Below are 17394 nucleotides of genomic sequence, written 5' to 3' on the forward strand. Positions count from 1 at the left end.
AAGTGAGGCACTGAGGGACTAATATTCAGCAATGCTAATTCCAGCTAAATTTATATTGTATTGAAAGAAAGTGCTGTTAAAGAACAGCTTGGCTTACATCAAGACATGTGGTTACCAGATTACTTTCTATCTCCGCTCAAAAACATTTAGAGAATTTCTCATTAAAATTATTTAAAGTGAAACAAGTCAAATAAATCTACTTAAGTGTGTTGTTGCATTGCCTCATTTGTGGTGAAAAAATGTTGCTTGTTTTTTACATTCTATTTTAACTGTACATATGAGGCTTTACTCACCCATTAACAAAATACATCACCTCCCAATTGCTTTCTATACCTCCTTAAATGTTAAACATAAACACATATACCATCTGTTTCCTATCATGACACCAATCCAAAATGGCTGCACTAGACACCTCTGCATAATAGATCATCTTAAAACACCTTAGCGGTTTTGCTTTATGGAGTTATTTTTCCTGTGACAAATTATAAACCTATATTTCAAGAACACAACCAATCTGTGGCCTCAGTTGAAAATTCTGAAGAGTTTCTCTTTTATTTGAACAAATGTGCTGGCTTGTATCTGATGCAGCACTTTTTTTAAAGCCATAGGCCACCTTTGTTGCTATGGTATCCTACAAATCCAGTTAATTTCTTCAGTTAGTAATTTCTCAGCTAATAATTTGTGAAGCATTGGGATTGAAAACATCACAATCCAATATAGTCACTGCTATAACTTACCAAATTATTATGTAGCTGTTGTGTAACTGAAACTGCGGAACAAATTACAAGGTTTATCATCAGTCTGCAATCAAAAATAAATTTCAGAGCCTCCCCACATTTCTGTTTTTAAAAAATCATCTTTGCAAGGCTTGCACTCGTAAACTCCAGCTACCAAATGTTCAATGGGAAATGGGCAAAATATAGTCATAAATGTCATTGAACGAAAATTTGGTTCTGAATGGATTTCAAATGTACTTCCTCTTCAGGTTCAGCTCTATGAAAAAATGACTGTGTCTGGAGCAAGTTGAATTCAATGAGGAATTTCTCCTTGACTTAAACGAGCTTTTGACCAAGGCTGCACAATATTAATGCATGAACCTGAAAACCCTTATTTCCCAGGGTAGCCCCAATGAATCTTAGACTGATTAAACCTCTGTAGACCTATGTGCAAAAGCAATACTCCGTCTGCTCATTCTCCCTTATATGTAAGAGCTCAAATGGTTATGAGACAGTATTGCTACAGGTTTGATCAAAAATAAATGCCATATATCTAGCCACCATGAATAAAGGATGAAACAGCCCGTGTAGAGGTAAAAGAGCTAAAGGGAAAAATATAAAGATACTATTGCCTTGGACCGTATAACCTCAGCAGAGCTTCTTGCCATGTCACAGGCTTTGTTTCAGAAGTACCTGTTAATGCCTCTTGGCTACACAATCCCATGGGATGAAGCAAAAGCAGGCAGACTTCTGGGGGGGTACAAGCTGCTCAGTAACCTCTTGTCACCACAAATAAAGAACTGGAGTACTGCTATTGTTGTTTATAAACCAGTGCTACCTGAGGAAGCAAAGCTAGAAAAGCTTGAGAAAGAAGTATTGCAGAGATTTCCTATCCGAGCCATTTTGACTCCAAGGAATTTCTGGAAAATGGAGGAACAAGGAGGAAATACAGGTCCTTTTATCCTTTAAAAGGCAGAGGGGAAACCTTCTTTATCTGTCGCGTGTCCCCCAGCTCTTGCACAGTTACAGCTCCCCTTGCTGTTTCAGCCTACTTTAACTCCTCTTTGAAGACAAGGCTAAGGAGACATCCAATGGATGGGCCATGGAGCTTCCCTCTTGTTAAATGTCTCTTGCTGTTGTGTGAGTATGTAAGATCACGTACTCCTTTGGTGCCGCATAAATAACACTCAGCTACTTTCTGAAACACTCACCATAGCGTTTTTCCTTCTCCTTGTTTGTAATTCTGCTGCTGCTGTTTGTGTGATTTATAGAGGTTGTTTTTATTCCTCAGAGCTTTCAGTGCAATTAAAGAAAATAAAGAGTGAATGCTCAAGTAGTTGAGAAGAATGGAAGATGTAAAAGATGGACAGAAATGCAGAGGTACCATGAATTACTCCTAAAGAGGAAAGAATAAAATACAGCTTGTCCGCAACATGCTCTAACAGGCACAATTCTAGATTCAGTTTGTGACAAATCATAATATGGTTTAGAAGGGAGAGAGACAGTACCTTCTAAACAATATAAACATCTAGTTTAAGAAAATAGCAATCCCTCGTCTATTGTGAACTTCAGCGCCTTGCTCTATTTATAATATGCAGTTGTTCCAATAGGTTGGTAAACTGTGATACATTTTACTTGCACTGACCACTTGCATGCCAGGATTTTTCACACCCAAGAGGGAATAAAAACCCGAAACACCCAAACAGGTTCTGTTTGGGGATTTTAATTGTTTCATCTTGACCTTTGCCTGTACATATGTGTGCCTAAGTGCACAAACACACCATATCTAACCTTTAAGCAAGAAGCGAACACACTGGCTACAGGCTCTGTCCTCATTTTTACCTTGTTAACCTCAGTTGAAGTTGTTGGAACTTGCTGAGGTTACTAATGCAGGTCCATACCTAAGCCACCCGACTTCTTCACCCTCAGATTCACATCCCTTCCCATCTGCTCTGCATTTCAAAATCCAAAATTAAGCAAGCCAGCAGTAGATGTGCACATTGACATGCACTAACCCTGAAATGGCTATTGCCTTCTGCTTTGTAGTTTCCTTGTTGCCCAACAGCTCTGTCACTAGCCTTTTTCTTCCGGAACACCACTGTTTTTTCAGTACAATCTCTCAGAGAAAAAAGAACTGGGTGGAATCTCAATAACATCCTTAATAATGGAGTTATCAGGCTTTTTTTTTTTTTTTTTTAAGGTATGGTAAGACACAACCCTAGATGACACACACCCAATAAATGGGCAAAAATTTGCTAATCCTTGTTCTGTATTACACACCCATTGAACATTTTGGGTGGAGAAGCTCCAAGGTCAAGCTCAGTTCTTTAAAAATATTTCCATTTCTACATCGTATACAGATGAGAAGGTAAAATGTCACAATCTTTAAATCTCAGTAGCCTTTTCTATTTCTATTGCAACTGTAACTAAATTTCCCAGAAGATATCTGTGTTTCACTGTGTGAGAGATTGTACCAGTGGTAAAATTTAATATATCCCTCTTGTTGCAGATCACAAGGTTTGCTTAATTTGCTATTTGTTGCTTGTCTATACAGGGTCATATTGTACACTTAACAGCCAGCTGCAGGGCTAACTGAGGTGGGTGGTGAGGGTCTCTCCGCCGTACTACTTCTGCCTCTATCTGTGTTTGATTCAGGTTTTTTCTGCATCAATTTTTAGACCATTTCTCATCTAAACCATGAAACATTCAGTTGCTGTGAACTGAATTCACACGTTCAAATACAAGTTTCTCAGCATACAACTTTGCCATTTCTGCCAATGGTTTTACTCACTGCTTAAGGGATTTTTAACACCAGCATGAGCGAAGCAGAAGCCACAAGGCAACATTAAACAAGTTCTGCATGTGTCCAAGCCAGCATACATGCCAGGCATGCTTTGAAGAGCCACTGCTCTGAAGAAATGCAGTTCAGAGGCTTGCGTTTAGGTGGCTGAAGATCACCACCAGCATGTGGGTCAGCTCAGCCTTACAGCTGACTTGGATCTGTGCATCTGGGCCAGGCAGATCTCATGTGGTTCCTTCCCTGCATTCGTTCCCACAAGTGCACCTGCATTCCCATTGACAGAGCTGTTCAAAGACCCACACTGCAGTAGAAGTTAAGGACAGTCGCCTCCAGTCCAGCCATCACCCTTCTCCCTTCACTTTAAATGCCCACTAAATCTCCTTTCCCACATGCAGAACTTGTCCTACATGCATTCACCTCTCCAGAACAAACGATTTGGAATAAAGGTGCAGTCTTGCAGTAACAATCACGTTAACTATTTATTCTGCTGAGACAAAAGATGAGTCAACAGCTGCTTTTCAAATATGGAAGAACTTCTAGTTTCTACTGCCAAAATTATTTTCTCATCAGGGCTTGTCTTCCACTAAGTGACCTGACCCAAATGTGCTTGTACCTGCAATCAGGTGACTCAAGGTAAAGCATCGACATAGTACTTGACATCATTTGGTGTGTAGGACTTCAGAGAGGAGAAAGATAAAACCAGACACATGATGCTGATAAGAATTTCTTTTTATGTTATTCCAATAAAAAATACATTCATACAGAAATATAACAATCTTGCAAAAAACAATTTCAAATAAAATCTTGTAAAACAAAATTTTTACAAAAATCTTACAAAGAGATTCTTTAGATAACAGGGTGCTTCAAAAACAAAAAAAGAAATTTCACTAATAGAAACTTTTTCTTCTTAAATTTCAAGCAAAAATGTTTTATTTTTTTTTATTTTTCAGCTTGATTGAGGCTCAGTTATCACCTGAACAAAATGTACTTGCTTATTAAGAAAATTACAGGCATTTGACATATGGCACACAGCCCCACCCCATCCACACAAGTCTGATGGTATTTCACAATTGAGACAAGCCAGTGCAAGTTTAATTTTTTTTGTTTGGGGTTGGTTGTTTTTTTTGTTTGGTTTGGTTTTGCTTTTGTTTACTTTCTTGTTTATAAGAATTATGGCTAAGCCAAGGACAATGCAAACAAGGAGTTAAAAACATAACAAAACCCAACCCTAAATAGAAATCTATTTTCTGGGAAATGTTTGTTTTCAGGGAAGAAAAAAAAAGTGCATTTTCAGGCAATTTAAACCAAAAATGAAATGAGAATGATTTAAGCCCGTGTGTTCCTTAGAACCAGATCACTTGCATATACTTTTTTTTTTAAACGACTTATCTACATACATTTCCAGGAAGGTATACCAAAATATTAGCATAGTAAGCAAGACCAATAATAAATAGAAAAAGAAACAGGTCACATGTTTCATTGCAGCGACTGTAGTGAGCTGGTTTAAAAAAAAAAAAATACTGCTTTTGGACAGACTATTTCTACTCTAGGAAAAAACAGTCTTTATTTTAGCTGAACTATGTAAAATTAGAGCTCAACCACCACAACGACTAGCTCACTCACAGGTCCTCCAGCAAGCTGGAAGGCCAAAACCCGAGTGTACTTCATCTGCACACAGCTAATATTCTTTTAGCATGCCAATATTCGGTTCATATCATTCTTAAATGGCCACAGATACGCTATTCCAGACAACCTAATAACTACAAAACACAGTCAGCAGTCTGAGAAGGACTGAATGCCAACAAAGCCTTTAGCATACCATTAAGCTAAAGGTAAAGCCTCTAAAAATGCTAGATTTTAATTAACTGTATCTTTCATTTCTTTGTCTCCTTTATGACCGTATTGCGGGGGGGGGCGGGGAGAGGGAATATTTTGATGGGCTGTGGCATTTCCTAGCTATGTGTTCTATTTTTTTTCCTTTTAAAAAAAATATTTATATATTATCTATATATATACACACATACACAGACTGTACACACAAATATACATACACAATTATTTTTCTGCCCACTTTTAAAAAAAAAGTAATATAGTTTCTTTCTGTATGACCAACAGATAGCTAGATATATAGATGTGAAACTTGTGCCTTTTAAGCAAATACATCTTTTAATACTTCTGTATCTTTAATATGTATGAAAACTTGACATATTAAGTACAGTTGGGGTGTGTATATACACAGTTGTTGTGCAAGGTCAATATAAAAAAAGTCTCAAGGTGGCAGAACTGGTCAGGTATTCAATTGGCATATGCATTATACTGTAACACAGTCAAATTGTCTAAGTTAAACAAATACTGTACTGACATGAATGACTTTTCTCTATATTTGTCTTTGTGAAGGAGGACCCTGGAAGTAACCTTTTTTTCCCCTCATATTATACATTTGATACAGTACAATGCCAGGTGAAAAGAGAGCCTTAATAAAGCATGCATCACCCATACCCCTGTATAAGACCCCCTACAAGAGAAGGTCACTTGCATAAGGCACCATTATTAAGGTCAACAGTGCATTAACAGCTAGAAAACCAGAAGTTAGTCCTCAAGGCATAAATAAGAGAAAAATTAGCTGCATGAGAAAAATCAGTTTCTAACCAATAGTGGTTTTATCCACCCAACAGAAAAAATTATTCATGTTCCATACATTATGTAACATTAGACCAATTGTATTTTAGCTGCTCTTAACTGGAATCAAAACTGCAGTCCTGATTAAAGAATGGAAAAGCATATAGTTCCCTAGAACCATGCAATAACCTTTGTATTATAATGAAAAGTTATAGTTGTGTTACATTTGTAAATACACAGCTTATACAATGGATTACAAATGAGCTCTGTAGCAAGTAAAACAAGCTACTTGACACATTGCACGTTTAATAGCTGCACCAGACACCTAAAGCTCCTCTCACACAGGAACAGGGAGGTCCCCCATCTCCATTCTGGCATCCTGACTCTTTTTACTCCCCCCCTCTCCCCTCTCCGTTTTCCCTCTAAAAAGGTGCAGACACCCCTCCCCCCACCCCTTGGAAATGATTGGTGGTTGTCCCATCTCACGAGATATTCCTCACATACAAGACATTCAGACTATTTTTTTTCTCTTACAGTTATAAAACAACCACAAGAAAAAAAATGTGCCTCAGCATACAGTCATCAAGAGATCCTCATCGCATACAGTCGCCCAATCATTAACATTCTCAGTGCACATGCTCACGGCAAAGGCTTAGGAGCCACTCAGAAGGTTAGATACCAGTGTATGAGTCCAGGAAACCCCAAACATCACGCACCGCGGTTGCTATGCCGTTTCTTACATGACTTATTAGCCCTCAAAAGACCTTCAAGGAAGTGAGGTCCTGGAGGCAACTGGGTAGGGTGCAAAATGGCATGCTTTGGCTGGAACACGCATCCCTCCACTCAAGGCTCTTCAACCTTGACGCCTCTTAGCCCGCAGGATTCACCTCTTGACCCATTCAGAGGTGTCTCTTCATGTGAAGGGCCAGGTGGTCAGACCTGGAAAAACACCTGCAAGGCAAGAGTCAGGTTGCGCATTAGCCCATGGCTGCTGGCACGCACGACGCGACGCGATACGCGTGGCTGAGGCACTCCCCCCTTGCTGGTGGAGGAGGGATCGTGCGTGCCCTGGATACGTGGGAGCACTCAGAGTGTCCGTGGGCCCTGGGTGGTAACACTAGGGACTTCTGGACACTCAACTGCAAAGTCAGGCTACAAACCATATCCCAACGACTAGAAAAACCGAAGGATTTTTCCAGTCTAAATACAGAATAATTCCTTAAAAATACCAGACACAGTTGCATTCCTAATTGGTTCCTTCACAAGTGAAAAGCAGTCGAGACTCACTTTCCAATGAGCATTAAAATAACTATTTAAAAAGGTGCATTTCAGTCACATACCTGTCACAGTGACTACATTTAAAAGGCTTGGCACCAGTGTGCTTTCTGAAGTGTCTGGTTAATTCATCACTTCTTGCAAAACGCCACTCACACCCTTCCCATGAACATCTGTAAGGCTTTTCCCCTACAAAGAAAGCAAATTACATGTTAGTCATGACTCCATTCAAAGAAAGATAGGTGCTACCCCATTCATTTTCTATGCAAACCTCCTCCACCCCCCAAAGACAGCTGATTTAACCTATCTGAACACTTCAGAACATGTAGGCAAAGGCAGCTTACAAAATTCAACCACATGATTCCTACCTACCTATTTTGCTGCAACAGCACATCAAATAATCTCACTTCTTATTATTAAAAAAAAAACAAAACCAAAAAAACCCCGCGATTAAACAGGCTCACTGGAAACAAAGAAATCCAGCTTTCTACCATTCCTGTTCATCCATAATGGCAGGCTTACTCCCAAACAGGTATCATTCGCCTCATGAAGGTGATTAAAGACAGCACAGCTAGTCTCCAAAATGCAGTTAGGCTACTGTATTGCATCAAAGTCCTCTGTCACTCGCTCATCTGCATAACATGCAACCTCCTTTCTGCTGAGCCACATATTCTTGGAAAAGCCTGCACGCCACTTTGAACACTGCTATTTCAGCATTCAAGAAATACCACTTCCATTCACAGGAACATTCTCAGCCAGACAGCACCAGGACAACAGTTCTGCAATACTTCTGAGGCCGGCAGCTATTTATGTCTGCGCAACCACCATGGTTTCAGTGGAAGTTGTTCTTTCCTCTTGAAATAATCTTGTTTCATCTGACTTCTGCATGACAACGGGAGCATCCGAGCTTGCTCAGACTTCCCATAAAAGCCACAAAATGCTGAGCTCATGAGTCAAAATAGGATCTTTTCCCTGAATTCTCTTTCCACATCTTGGGGGGGAAAAAAACCCTATATAGGTCTCACGATTGGTACACCAAGAAAGCCAGGCCAATTCCTCATGTTAAGCAATGAGTATTGAGTCAAGGCACAGCTCTACGTATCTAACCGCTGTCATAAAGAGATGTCAAATAATAATGCTCAAACAAGCAAATCAGCACGCTACTTCAACCATAAAATATTTATAAAAGCCCTGAAGTGTCTGTCTTCCTCACTTTCTTTCCCAGTAACGCATGAGATTGCTATTTTTAGTTCAGGTTCTGTAACAATAAAATACTGTTGCTCAGTATTTTGGTATGAAATTACACAGGAAATCAAGACATTTTGAAGTCCAACTAGGCAGATACATTCAAAGGACTACAACATGCTGTGGCTTTCCAAGATTTTTGCCGATAACGATGGCACACAAAACTGCTATATGATTTAAAAGTATAGCTGTAGTTCATATAAACAGGGCCTCGGGATGTCTAGTTGAATAGACCTGATGTAGACCAAACCATGAAAACAAGCTCTTACAGTGTTTAGCGATCAGACAGATTTTGGGGTATGACGTTTGTTGTTTTGTAAGAAAGTCTCCACTCGCTTTTGCTTTAGAAGTAAATATCAGCAAAGGTCTACCGTCTGGTTTGGCTAGACCTTTGCTCCTGGAGACTGCATGCCACTGCAGCTTCCCAACTATTGCCTATTTAGATGAGTGGCTCCTATTTGCTATGACAGCAGACTAGTCTACCACCAACTATCTTGGCTTCAGCTCACTTATGAAGAGAATGAGGAAGTGATGTTGTCCATGCTGGTAAGCCTCTACTACTGTTACATCATCTCTCCAAACCTGGGTTCCCACCCAGCAATTGTGTAATACTGTGACACCACCACCATCAGGGGTATTCCCTACAGTACTTGCCAACTCTTAATAAGCATACGGTTACTAACCTGTATGAGTGCGCTGATGTGCTTTCAGATGTGAACTTTTGGTGTAAACTTTCCTGCAACCATTAAAATGACACCTGTGAACACGCCTTCTGCCATCTGGCGAGGTGTCACCATTGGCGGGTGTACCTTTTTCTGCAGTCTTTCCAGCGGTACCGGTACGAATTTTCCCCGGTGAATGCAACTCACCCGGCGTACAATTCCATAGCTGGGAAGAAGGCTCCTTGCTCAGCTCAGGAGACGAAGGGGGAGTGGAAGTGACAGATGAACTCAAGTTTCCTGAACTGGCTAAAACATCGCTTATAGGGTCAGAGGTAAACTTTGTCGTGGGCGAGAGCTCCTCAGAGCTGTCTGAAGATTCGCTGCTCACGTCAGAATTCAAACTGTTGGTCTCTAAGTTCTGACTAGTAAGACTGTCCTCTTTTGGGACACATGTGTTCTTCAGTTCAGATTCCTCCTTTTTCTCACGTGCCAGAATAATTTTGGTCCAGAGATCCTCTTGGCTATCAAATTTGATTTCAGATGCAGAAACGTAACAGGGTTCACTTTGAAGATACCGTTCCAGCTCCAAACATGTCTAGGTGAAAGAGAAGGAAGAAAAAAGAGAAAAGTTACCAGCCTGTTTAAAAATAAACCCAATTGTATTTTACACTTCAAAAAGCATGCAGGAATGTAGTATGTTCGATTTGAGGTTTCTAGGTTCAAAACAAATTAAAGGCTCCTCCAGCCGTAACTAGGTGACTGTTACAATGAAAAGAAATCTGTGTTTTGAGACCTGGGCAGGAGTTCAAACACACAGCTGAAGGTGCAAGTCAGCTTTGGTTTCCAAAATAGCATTCTAGTGAGTCAGTCAAATTATCATCACTCTCATCATAAAATCTGTGTTTTCAGTAGGCTGACATTGAAAAGGACCATAGAGAACCACAACAAATAATTACACTTCGCTCTCGCGCCTCGTCTAATTTCAAGTTGTTTTGTAGCTCTCTCTCACACAAACACGAGGCTGAAAGGACCCAGCTGAACACAATGTGCTCTGACACGCAGTTAAAACCCAAACGCTGTGTCAGAAAACAAAGCCACATTTCAGCATGGCTGCGGAGCTGCTGGCCTGTCTTCTGGGGACATCAATGGAGCAGCAGACATCCTCCCATTTCCTGTGCATGAGAACGCAGCACACTCGACTTTCAAAGAATGTCATTTCCAAGCGCACTGGCATGCACACCACATAACTCAAACTGCTCCCATACGTGTTCGAAGGAATATGGGCAACGTCAACAACAGAGAGGAGGGGAGAAAAAAAGTTCCCAAATAGAAATGTCCTGTTCTATAGGATGCAAAACGGGAAATTACTCTGAGGTCCTGCTGGGAGTCCCACAATGAACAAGAACTTTATCTACTGGCCAAGAGTGCAACTGTATGAGTCATCTCTCTCTTTTCTTTCACGCAATGCCAAAGGAGATTTCCTTTTAAAACCCTGACCATCTGCCAAGAAAGTACTCTGTTCAAATAGACATGCAACAGTACATGGACAACTTCCCCCCCCTCCCCGGAACCACATTCCCCTCCATGAAATGAAACAAAACAAAAAACAAAACCACCCTACATGGGTGAAGCTGCAGTTTTCAATTTCAATTCACCCTGCTGACTTTCTAGCCATTTTTAGAGAACAAACACTTTAAAAAAAAAAAAAGAAGGGTATGAACTGTTATGGCAACAAGCTGATGTTTTGGGGTTATTCTTTCCACTATAGGAAACAATCCATATGGAAGCTTTAGACAGAAAATGGACACACCAAGTTTCCATACCAAACTCTACTCATCTTAGCAGATCATCTCTTCCATGCCCGGTAGCAAAACCCGATCCCAAATACCACACATTCCCCTCACAGCCCCCTCCCATCTGTCCAAGAGCGGAGCCGCCATGGGAACAGCCTCCTTTCTCCCCCAGCACTGCTCAAGTAAACTGGGTCACATGCTCTGGCCAGGCTAGGAGTGTGGGCAAAAACGGGGGGGGTGGGGGGGTGGGGGGGACGGACACGACCCTAAAAAAGCAAAAAACAAAACAAAACGCAAAAGCAACACCACCACTGCACACAATATTTATGTACTTGTCTATAATTAGGTAACCGGGTTGCAATGCACGTTGAAAACAAAACAGGTTTCGACAGGGACAACACAATAGTGTCTTGATTGCCCATGAAAACAGGTTAAAAAAAAAAAAAAGCATTTATTAAGCTCTTGTTAAACTTTCATATTCCCGGCTATTTTAAATTCCTCATTAGATAAGATTAGTAATGGGGACCGGAGCGAAGCTCCCTCCGAGTTTAAATGCCTCTAAAGGCTACCGGGAGCGAGGGCTGGCCCCTCGCCAAAAGCCCAAATGCCTGAAGGAAACTACTTAGCTCCATTTCAATCACGTACTATGAAGCTGCCTCTGTGAAAGGGGAAAGGGGGGGGGGGGGGGGGGGGGGCAGAAAAAAAAAAAAGGCATTGCACACAATTAGTAGGCATATGAAGGTTGTAACGCTTTGCGTTTTAACGTCCTCGGAAAGGCTCCTTTGCCCTTCTGGAAAGGCTGCAGGTATGTGATGGGGTCGGCGGGCTGCGCAGCCCCCGGACGGGGAGCGGGGCCAGCGGCCCGGGCCCCCCCGCCCCAGTCGGGGCGCATGTCACCGGCACCGCGGTCCTGGACCCCGCGGCTCGGCGCGAATTAAGGAAGGGAGGAAAGAAAGAAAATAAAACCAACAAAATATGTCCATTAAAGGGAAGGAGCCGCCGTTCTTCCTCCTTCCCGACCAAGGCAATTAGCACAAGGGGATCGCTGTCATATGACTGACAACGCACGGACTCCGCAAGGCTCCCTGCGCCGGGAAGCAGCTACATTATAGACGTATAGGCATGCACGCACAGAGATATGTGTATACACACTCCTTTAGGAGCTTCTTTCCCCCCTCACTGCCAGGCGACAAAAAACCACCAAAACCCAACCCCCCCCAAACTTCAAAAAAAACCCCAGCAACAACATGGCACTGCAAGGGGCGAAAAGCAGCCCCTGGCCAGGCAGGGAGCTCGGATGACAAGACCCGGCAGTGGAGTTTGGACCTGGTACGAGCGCAAAACTTTTGCCAGGACTCGGTGAGGCGCAGGCGGCAGCGGAGCGCCGGGCTCCGTGCTGCTGCCGGAGCGGAGCGGGGCCGCCGGGCTGACAGCCCCCGCGGGCAGCGTCGGGGCGCCCGGCGCGGACGGGCGGGATGCGCAGCTCCTCACGTTCACCTCGGGACTCTTCCCCTCGAAAAGCCGTCTCATTTAAAGCCGAAACACCTGCTTCAAAACAGCTCTACGCATTCGTGTTTAATTCTCCCCAAACTCGTTGCTGACACGGGTTGGTTGTTTGTTTTTCCTTTTTTTTTTTTTTTTTAAATCCGCTCATCCTTTAATACGGCTTTAAAAAAAAAAAAAAAGGCAAAAACAACAAGAAAAAAAACCCACGACAATAACAACAACAACATTGACATCCTCGTTTACCTGTTGCCAATATTCCTCCAGGGACGGCAAGGCTGAGAAGTAACCCGTGTCGTGCACAATCTGGAGTTCCTGGAAGATGCTGCACATTGGGAGAACATCCATGTCTCAAGTTGCAACAACAAAGTCAGTGCTGGTTACCAAAAATACAGATGCCTCCTTTATGTGCAGGGGTTGAGGGGTGTGTGCGGGGGGGTGTCAAACCTCTGCTCTCAGTTTCCAAGCCCCCCCCCCCTTCCTCCAGAGAAGAAAAAAACAAAAATTTGTATATATGGAGAGATCTAATAATTCCGTGAGAAGCTTAGGGAGGAAAAAAGACCCAAAGTTTCATGCAAAGTTTAATTGCACAGCAAGGCAGGACGTCTCCCGAGGCGGCCGCGGCGGCTCTCCCCTCCCGCGGCCAGCGGAGGACACTTGCGCAGGAGCGGACCCAATATTTGCAAACACGGCGCTGACTGCAAATGTAACCCCCTGCAAAACTTCCCTATTCAAAGCTCTGCCCGGCCGCGCCGCCGCCCCCGCCCCCCGCGCCCTCCCCCGCCCCGCGTGATCCCATTACGCCGCCTGCCGCCGCGGCCCAATCTCCGCCACGCACTCCGCGCCCCGCGTGCCAATGATGTCAGAGCCGCCCAATCGCCGCGCGGCAGGCATCGCGGCTCCTCCTGGCGTGACCGAGCCTGGCCGTGACGGCTCCCGCCATTGGTCCGATTCGAAATTCGCTCCCTCCTGATTGGCGAGCTCGGCGGCAGGCTATTTTTAGCAGGGTATATAAAGCCGGGAAGCGGCCGCTTTTTCGGAAGGGGAGGTGTGTGCTTGTGAGGCGGCCGCGCGAGAGGCAGGGAGCGAGCCGCGCGGGGGAGGGGAGCGGCGCGGCGCACAGCGGCGCTGCCAGTGGCGGGCGCGGAGGGCGCTGCGGAGCCGCCCGCGCCGTGAGGCGGCCGCTGCGAGGGGGCGGCGGGAGGCGGGCGGCGGCCCCGCGGCGGGCGTCCTGTCTCACCGCGGCGGGCCGGGGGAAGCCGTGAACGCCACGGCACGTTCCCTGCGAGGCTGCAGGGCCAGGTGTACGTGCGCGGTGGGTGTCCTGGGTTGTGCTGTCCCGGTGTGCAGGAGGCCAAGAAGTTACTTTCTTTCCTTGGTCCTTCGGGGGACAGCCGAGGCCCTCGTTGGCACCTCAGTGGGAGAGTAGGCAGTCGAAGCAGGGCTGGGTGACTGTCCTAACGGGGCCTGCATGGACAGCTCCCCTCCCTGGGGATGCGTACGGTGGTGGGTGGCTCCTGGCCTGCACCATCGGGCAGCGCTTCTCCAGGAAAAAGTTCACTCTTGGGGCCTGCTTTCTACCTAAGCACAGATACTTATTTATGTGTCAGTATCTGAGCACCAGCCCTTTTTAGACCTATCAATGTTAGGAATGTCTTAATGTAATTTAAGAAAATGCGGTGGTTAGCTTTCCAAAGGAGTGTCCAGCACATGGAACAAACATTCCTAATGTGTTTCTTTTATTAAAGGACTTCTAATTTTCCACTGATGTTTCCATCATAATGTCTTTTCTGTTATTTCCATTTCCCCACTTTTCTCTGTATCTGTTGCTAGTTACCTACACATGGTAACTAAAGTCTTTAATGTGTGTTTCTTTAGCCTACTGTCTTCTGTGAGCTAGTGACCGCACGTGTAATAATGTTGGTCTAGCTTTCCACCCCTTAGCTCCTCATGAGCTATTAATATGGTAATTCTATAAACAAAACAACTGGTGTTCATGGTTGGGTTTTCCTGTGTCTATTAAAAAAAAAAAGCTGAAGGTCAATTAGAGCATTATTTTGTGTTTAGAAAAAGAAGCCCATGCTGAAGACTTGAGACTTCTAAATCTGGAGAACTAAGCTCACTTGGTTTAGTCAGTAATTCTTGGCTTCACGTGGTCAAACACATAAATATATACCCAAAATTGCCTTGCGGATAGGAGATAGTGCAGGTGGGTTTGTGTCTACTTGTGGGCAAAACTAGGTCTGCCAAAGAAAAATGCAGAAGAGAAATATAAAAAGCCCTTATAAGTCAATGAATTACATGCCTTACTTGAGCCTACTTTTAAGAGTTAAATATTTTGTGGCCTGAAATGTGGTGTGGGCTCCAGTCAAATATAACCTGGTACATAACTGTGGAGATCCTTAGTATTTAACTGACCCACTCCCTCTTTGGAGTAGATTTTATTTTCAAACATAGTGACAGTAAACGCAACTGTCCACTCTTTCTGTTTTACACTTGCCCCTTTTCAGCTGTGTTCCATGTAAAAGAGGTCTGGGCTTGCCAGAGTCTGGATGAAATTTATAGTGCCCATGTGGAGTTTGAAGCATAAGGGTCTTATTTTGTATGGTTATCTTCAGACGCACAGTATCTCCCAGGGAAGGACAGCTGGGGATAGGAGATGTAAATTGATAGAGATGCAATATTAAAAAGAAGAAGAAAGGTCCTTTAATAAAACGCATTTTGAGTTGACAAGTAAGGTTTTCTGCACTTCTGCCAGTCTGTGATTGGTTGAGCAGGATGAAGATTATTGCTGTAGGAAAAAATAAACCAAATCAAAGAAAACCGTGGCACAGGTGTGACTACGGTGCAGTAACAGCTGTTTAACTTGTATCCTGGATAGGTGCTGGCTTTGATTAGGCTATTATCAATGGGCATTTAAAAGAAAATTGACATAAGTGTCACTGGACGTGTTAGTTCTAGGTTGCGACAGCATTAACAAATTCTAAGCTTAAGTAACAAAAAGCATCATTGGAACTAAAGGTCAATCCCAGATAAGAAAGAATGGGTAAGTCTGTAGAGCGAAGTAAACAGATGTAGTGTTTTTACCCAGTATATATTTAATCAGGAATTAAAATGAAACGGTGAGTCAATAACATGCTGTGGTTTAGGTGGCTGTTCCGTGGAACGCAAGCTGAAAGGAAAGTACTGGCACTGATAGCAGCCAGGTGGAATAAAGGCATGGCGTGCGAGTTGAAGGGAATTTATTGTTGTCTATGGAGGATAATAAACATTAGGATGAATTTTTGTAGACCCCAAAATGAATGAAAATGAAAAAATGAACTAGTGGAGATTCTTGAAAATATGATTTAGTCCCTAATGACATTCTTCAAGCTATACATAGTAGTAAAGTTTCAAATACCCATTTTATATCACTGGGATTTTTTTAATCATGCACTAGTGTGGAATTTACCTTTAAAGCCTTAAATGAAAACATGTTATAACTTAAAACAAACAAACAAACAAACCAACCAAAATCAGTCAGTCCCTTGGAACTTTATTTAGATGTGCCAACCAGAGACGGAGACCACCTGATTTAGAGCAGAAGCCTCTTCATTTATGGTAGCAGTGAAGGGTGCTGAAACATGTGTACTGAATGGGCAGTGCTAATGGCTAGGGAAGGAATACAGCTGCTGGGTTCCTCGCATAAATTTCTTGTGACTGCCGTGTAGCTAATTCAGTATGTATGCCCTTGATTATGTAGAGGTAGTCACAGATTTACTTCCCATCCTGTAAATGTTTGGTGCATTTTTAACTCAGTATGATCTAGGTCATTTATAAAAGTAGCAAAAATTAGTACAAATTATATAGGGTTACTCCGAATGTTGGTGCTCTGCCTGCAGTTGTACAACGGCTTGTAAGGAGGACTGTCCACAATTTAGGATAATCAGCCAATTTACCCCTTTAAGGCTGCTGATTTACAAATATGTGCAGCTAAAAAAGCCCCGTGTGCTTTAATTTTTTTTTTTGTTGTTCATTAATTTTAATAAGGTTCTGTCTGAAAAGCTATATTGCCACATTAAATGCCCCACCACTTCTCCGTAGTAACTGCTTTTGTCAGGGATGCTGGACTGTTCCTGGAAAATCTGCTCTCCGGCATAGCGGGTGACAGACGGTGTTTTCCAGGTAGGCTGAGCTCCACATGAGGCAGGGGGAGCACCTGTTCTGTTCTTAGAATATTCATGCATTTATAGAGGACACATTAACTTGCTCTGCACTGTATTCACTGCTGAGAGTACGAAGAGGAGAAAACCTCCTGAAAACGGTTCACAGCCAGATGCAGGAAGGTTAGATGAAATGGGCAGGAATCAATAGCTTGTGGTTTGATTAGGATAAATGGACTTTATTTGGGGAAAAAGAGAGAGAGAGAGTGTCAAGTGCATGAAAGCATTGTTGGATAGCAGAGAACGCTACTTTAAATGATCTGCTTCCGAGGTGGTAAGTTGCTAAATCGAAAACTAGCATGCAGTGCGATTCTACCGTAGATAAAGTAAATGCTCTTTGAGGATATATAAATAGAACTGTTATGAGTAGTGTCCTGGTTTCTACGCAAGCAAGTGGGGTGATTCCTGATCTGTCACTCTGGCAAAATTAGAGAATTACACTTCAGACCATAAGCTAGCCTAAGACAGAATGAAAGGTAAAAGAACTAAAAAAGAAATAATGACAAAAATACGCTAAGCAAGAATTTAGTTAAATGTGACCCGAACTTGTTCAGCAGATACAGAAAACAGTTAGGAGAG

The 17394-nt window shown here is 43.0% G+C and overlaps 1 protein-coding gene across 2 annotated transcripts; it reads right to left on the reverse strand.

Moving 5' to 3' along the window:
* Nucleotides 1-4227: 4227 nt before the first annotated feature.
* On the reverse strand, nt 4228-13345 carry KLF6 (KLF transcription factor 6). 2 transcript variants are annotated; one of them, XM_055709202.1, is made up of 4 exons: nt 12860-13345; nt 9525-9912; nt 7476-7599; nt 4228-7086 (listed from the first exon to the last, which is right to left on the reverse strand). In XM_055709202.1, exons 1-4 carry the CDS (start codon nt 12959-12961, stop codon nt 7035-7037), a joined length of 666 nt encoding a protein of 221 aa, XP_055565177.1. In that variant the 5' UTR covers nt 12962-13345; the 3' UTR covers nt 4228-7034. The 2 variants fall into 2 exon arrangements, with proteins under 2 accessions (XP_055565177.1, XP_005442327.1); XM_005442270.3 differs by having other exon boundaries at nt 9339-9912; nt 12860-13343.
* Between the last annotated feature and the right edge of the window lie 4049 nt (nt 13346-17394).

The sequence above is a fragment of the Falco cherrug genome, chromosome 4 (genome assembly GCF_023634085.1).
Source record: "Falco cherrug isolate bFalChe1 chromosome 4, bFalChe1.pri, whole genome shotgun sequence".
NCBI classification, from domain to species: Eukaryota; Metazoa; Chordata; class Aves; order Falconiformes; family Falconidae; genus Falco; species Falco cherrug.

Bases quoted from the DNA above. Each gene is read 5' to 3' on its own strand.
- KLF6 (XM_005442270.3), bottom strand. From the start codon at position 12,961: ATGGATGTTCTCCCAATGTGCAGCATCTTCCAGGAACTCCAGATTGTG. The intron at 9,913-12,859 runs GTAAACGAGGAT...TCTTTCACCTAG, and splicing joins TGGAGGAATATTGGCAACAG to ACATGTTTGGAGCTGGAACG. The intron at 7,600-9,338 runs GTTAGTAACCGT...CTTTCTTTGTAG, and splicing joins ACATCAGCGCACTCATACAG to GGGAAAAGCCTTACAGATGT.